The 4,256-nt window shown below is 44.7% G+C and overlaps 1 protein-coding gene across 2 annotated transcripts; it reads right to left on the bottom strand.

The window, feature by feature from the left end:
- Positions 1-1,676: 1,676 nt before the first annotated feature.
- Positions 1,677-3,692, bottom strand: LOC121975166 (metal tolerance protein 7-like). Of its 2 annotated transcripts, none has more exons than XM_042526618.1 (6): positions 3,214-3,692; positions 3,017-3,129; positions 2,675-2,920; positions 2,523-2,606; positions 2,221-2,451; positions 1,677-2,139 (listed from the first exon to the last, which is right to left on the bottom strand). In XM_042526618.1, the coding sequence occupies exons 1-6, from the start codon at positions 3,398-3,400 to the stop codon at positions 1,789-1,791; spliced, it is 1,212 nt and encodes a 403-aa protein (XP_042382552.1). In that variant the 5' UTR covers positions 3,401-3,692; the 3' UTR covers positions 1,677-1,788. The 2 variants fall into 2 exon arrangements, with proteins under 2 accessions (XP_042382552.1, XP_042382553.1); XM_042526619.1 differs by having other exon boundaries at positions 2,523-2,603; positions 3,214-3,689.
- Between the last annotated feature and the right edge of the window lie 564 nt (positions 3,693-4,256).

Genomic DNA, 4,256 nt, shown 5'->3' on the forward strand with positions numbered 1-4,256 from the left:
CACAAAAGAGGGCTGAATCGATCAGCCGATCGATTCAGCCTCCCCAATTGATCAACCGATAGATTGGGAGATGACCGTTGCGCAGGATAAAGCTTTGGCAAACATCTTCATCCATAGTGCTTTCTCTCCACTTCTTGTGATCATTCTCACAGGCATACACTAGATCTTGGAGGCTTAGAGAGGAGTGTTGGTGCACTTCCAAGCAAGTCAAGAGGTGTATTCAAGCAAGAAGAAGCAAGTTAGGGTTTTGTAAATCTTGTAAGATTTGTATTGTATAAGCTTATTTTTCTTTCTTCTTGTATTGTGAGTTTATACAAGGCTTCTCCGCCTTCGATAGTTACCGTAAATGAGTGTTTTCATAGTGGATGAGTGAGTGAGGGTCGGATCCTTGGATTAGTTGCCTCTTCTTGAGGTGAATACCAAGTAAATTCTTTGTGTTAGTGTTGTAAGTTTACTTCGAGTTCATTCTGCTACATATTATCATCATCAAGTAAGTAACGAGCGTGCGACAAGTTATTTACCCCCAGCACAAATCAACCCTAACATCAGCGACTGAGGCCAAGAGAGATGTGATGTCGAGATATGAGATTCAGATGTGGAGGATGTCAGTGAATGAGGTCGAGAGAAGGAGAACGCTAGGATCTGAGGCTGAGGTATGGAGGATGTCGACGACTTAGGCTAAGAGAGGTGTGATACTGGGACCTGAGATTGAGGTGTGGACAATGTCGGTAACTGAGGCCCAGAGAGGGAGGATGTTGGGGTTTAAGGCCGAGGTATGGAAGGTGTCGTCAACTGAGGCCAAGAGAGGTACGATGCTGAGATCTAAGACTGAGACATAGAGGGATGTCAGGATCTGAGGTTGAGACATGAATGATGTCGGAATCTAAGGCCAAGTCTTAATAGATGTCTTATCTTCAGGCAAATCCTTGGGATGAAGACACCAAGTAAGTTAGATCAAACTCGAATCTCATCTAGGTCCGATCAAGTCTGATTCTTTTTTAGTCTAGTCCTAACTTATCTTAATTTTGACTAATAGTTTAGCACAACTTTTACCTTAATTTGAGTAAGATGTCGACGACTAAAATCGAGAGAGATGTGATACTAGGATCTGACTCTAAGGTGTGGAGGATGTCGGCAACTGAGGCCTAGAGAGGAAGGATGTTGACGTCTAAGGCCGAGACATGGAGGATGTTGCCGTCTAAGGCCGAGACATAGAGGATGTCAGCAACTGAGGCCAAGAGATGTCTAAACTGAGACATAGAGGGATGTCAAGATCTAAAGTTGAGGTATGGATGATGTCAGAATCTAAGACTAAATCTTAATAGTTGTCTTATCTTCAGGTTAAATCCTTGGGTTGAAGACACCGAGTAAGTTAGATCAAACTCGAATCTCATCGTGGTCAACTCTGATTCTTTTTGAATCTGGTCTAACTCACCTTAATTTTGAGTGATAGCTTAGCACGACTTTTAACTATAGAGTTACGTGGAGCTGCAGGATTTTAAAATTTAATGTGTCTTAGTCTAAATTCAATTTCGAATACTAACTGAAAGGTTTATTGTATAAACTCAAAAATAATTTGGGGGAAAAAGTTGAAATATGAGTCCAATACCATCAATTTTAGCGGCGTAAAATGTTGTTGTAATTTTAGAAATTTGATAGATTAATTTGCAAAAATGTCAATTAATTTTAGAAAGGAATTCTTTCTGAATTCTCTCATTATTCTATTTTTTTAATCATATTAATTATCTTTTTATATTCATAATATATAATTGGGGACAAGGATTATCATTATTGCTTAAGGCTGAGCTTGTGTTCCGGCCTGTGCGTGAACTCAAAGTCGACGTGCACAAAGGCGCGCTCCACCTCCGGCAGCTGCTCCAGCTTCTCCTGCAGCGCCTCCCCGACGTCGTGCGCCTCGCTCAGCGGCATGTCCGCCGGCAGCACGATGTCTACCTCCGCAAAGTAGTGCGCCCCGAACGTGTACGCCCTCACCGTGTCGATGTGCTTTATCTTCCTGTCGTGGTTCCACACCAGGTATATCAGCTTCGCCAGGAAGTCCGGCGGCGCCGTCCTGCCGATCAGAAGCCACACGTTCTCCACCACCGTCTTCGCCCACGTCCCGATCGTGTACAACGCAATCTGCACACATCCATATATATACCAGAAAACCAATCACCCCTCGACTTGAAACAGAGCAAACAGAGTACGTGGATCAATTACCAGGATGGCGCCGACGGGATCCATCCACCAGGCGTACCGGACGGCCAGCAGCGAGGCGACCAAGCCGATGGAGTTGGTGATGACGTCGAAGAAGTGATCCTGCGCGTAGGCGCGCACGATTTCATTCTCGAAGCTGCGGCAGTAGAGCATGAGGAAGAACTTGACCAGAGTGACGGACGACATGCTGCCCACCATCCAAAACTCTTTTACGCGATCAAATTCAGGATGGTCCTGCATGCGCGATTCACAATTACAAACCATCGATCGATTGACAAATTAAGATGCATAATCAGGCTCCGTACGCTGGTGACCAGTTCTCTGCCGGATTCCAAGAGCACTTGCAGGCCGAGAGTGCCCATCACTGACGCGAAGACAACGATGCCCTGCTTTTGTTTAGTTTAGTTAAAGTTTGCTAATTAAGGAGTACTGAGGTTACAGTTAGGTATATGCATACCACAGGCTGCATCCTGTTCTTGCCGATGGGATAGCGGTAGTGATTGGGCTTCTTCATGGCGTGCGCCGTGAACCAAAGGATGAAGCCCGAGAGCAGGTCGAGCAGAGAGTCCAGAGTGGAGGCGATCACCGCCATGGATCTGCTCTCGATCGAAGCCAGCACTTTGGATGCGAAAAGGATCAAGTTGACTGCGTTGGATAGGTGGATGGCGAACCTTTCGCTCTTGGCCAAGTCTTGTAGTTCTTCCTGTAGATTATATTGTGTAATTGTGTGTCTCAACTATATATTGACTAAAATCTTATTTTAGATGGGGAAAAAAAGTGAATAAATTAAGGAAGAAACCTGCGTGGGAGCATCATTTAAGTAGCCTAATTCGTTCAAGTTATCCATCTTGCTGAATCCCTCGAGGAGCTGCCCTTGCTTCTGGTAGAATTTAGCTACTTTCCTTTCTTTGCCTGAAGTCAGAAATTATAGACAATAAACTGATCGTGTTAATTACTTAGCTTGAAGTCAGAAATCTGAAAGAGAATGATTAGTACCTTGGAACCTGCGTAGGACTCTGGAAGCAAGCGGCGGCGCCCTGGGCTGCTCCGGCACGGGGAAGTCGTTCACGTTGATCCTCCAACTCGGCGTCGCCGCCATCATCGACGCTTCCCCCTCCAGCCTCACCGGCGACAGCAGCTCCACCCGGTAGTCCATCGACTCGCTCTGCAACTCCACTGCCATCCTCCTCGATCGGCCAACGAATTCCTCTTCTTCTCCGCAGCCGCATCGATCGCTCGCTTCTTAATTATCTCCCCGCCATAAAACTCAATAGAATAAACAAACGGTGGGTGGATCGAGCCGTTAGCTAGCTGGAGTGGAACGGTCGTCAGCAGATAAAGCCTGCCGGAGACGACGACTGCCGCGAACCCCGGCTTTTTCCTATTGACCTATATAATGCTCGAATGAAAGAGGAACACGGAAGTGGTTTAGGTTCTGATTGGTCGCGACACGCCGACGACGACGACGAGGTCGACGAATTTCGTCATGCGTGTGCGCCATTTTAAATTGCGTGTGCCAGAGCTTATCGCGCATGGCTCACGTCTCATTGTATAATAATTCTGGGTTTCTTTTGGTTAATTTACTGTGAGTAGGTGCGAATTTTAGGTGGAGATGCTGAGCAAGGAGTAAGGAAGGTGGCAAGAACAGCGCAGGTACTGAGACAGTAAACAATTAATTGCCCTCTCATCTCCGACTAGGATTGGAATACACACTGTCAACCAATCAACCAACGTGTCGCTTTGCTAGCAGTCACTTATAATATAAATTTAATACTACAATTTGGACCACCTATAATATAATTTTGAAGCACAGAAAGATATTTTCCTGTTTGAATGGGTAGAGGGTCATTTAGCTCTATGAGTACGGATAAAGATAAATATAGGTACATAGTATTGGTGTGTATGAGGCCGGTAAAAAAAGGAGAGGTGAATTATTTATAAAATAAAATATATTTTTTTCATGCTTTTAACTCTTAAAATAGTAATAATAAGATAATAATAAAATAAAAGAAATAGAAAATAAGAAGACTCAGTAATTT

Source organism: Zingiber officinale, chromosome 4B, assembly GCF_018446385.1.
Source record: "Zingiber officinale cultivar Zhangliang chromosome 4B, Zo_v1.1, whole genome shotgun sequence".
Lineage (NCBI taxonomy): Eukaryota > Viridiplantae > Streptophyta > Magnoliopsida > Zingiberales > Zingiberaceae > Zingiber > Zingiber officinale.

Bases quoted from the DNA above. Each gene is read 5' to 3' on its own strand.
- LOC121975166 (XM_042526618.1), bottom strand. From the start codon at position 3,400: ATGGCAGTGGAGTTGCAGAGCGAGTCGATGGACTACCGGGTGGAGCTG. The intron at 2,921-3,016 runs GTTTCTTCCTTA...TATAATCTACAG, and splicing joins TAAATGATGCTCCCACGCAG to GAAGAACTACAAGACTTGGC. The intron at 2,452-2,522 runs GTACGGAGCCTG...TCGCGCATGCAG, and splicing joins GCAGAGAACTGGTCACCAGC to GACCATCCTGAATTTGATCG.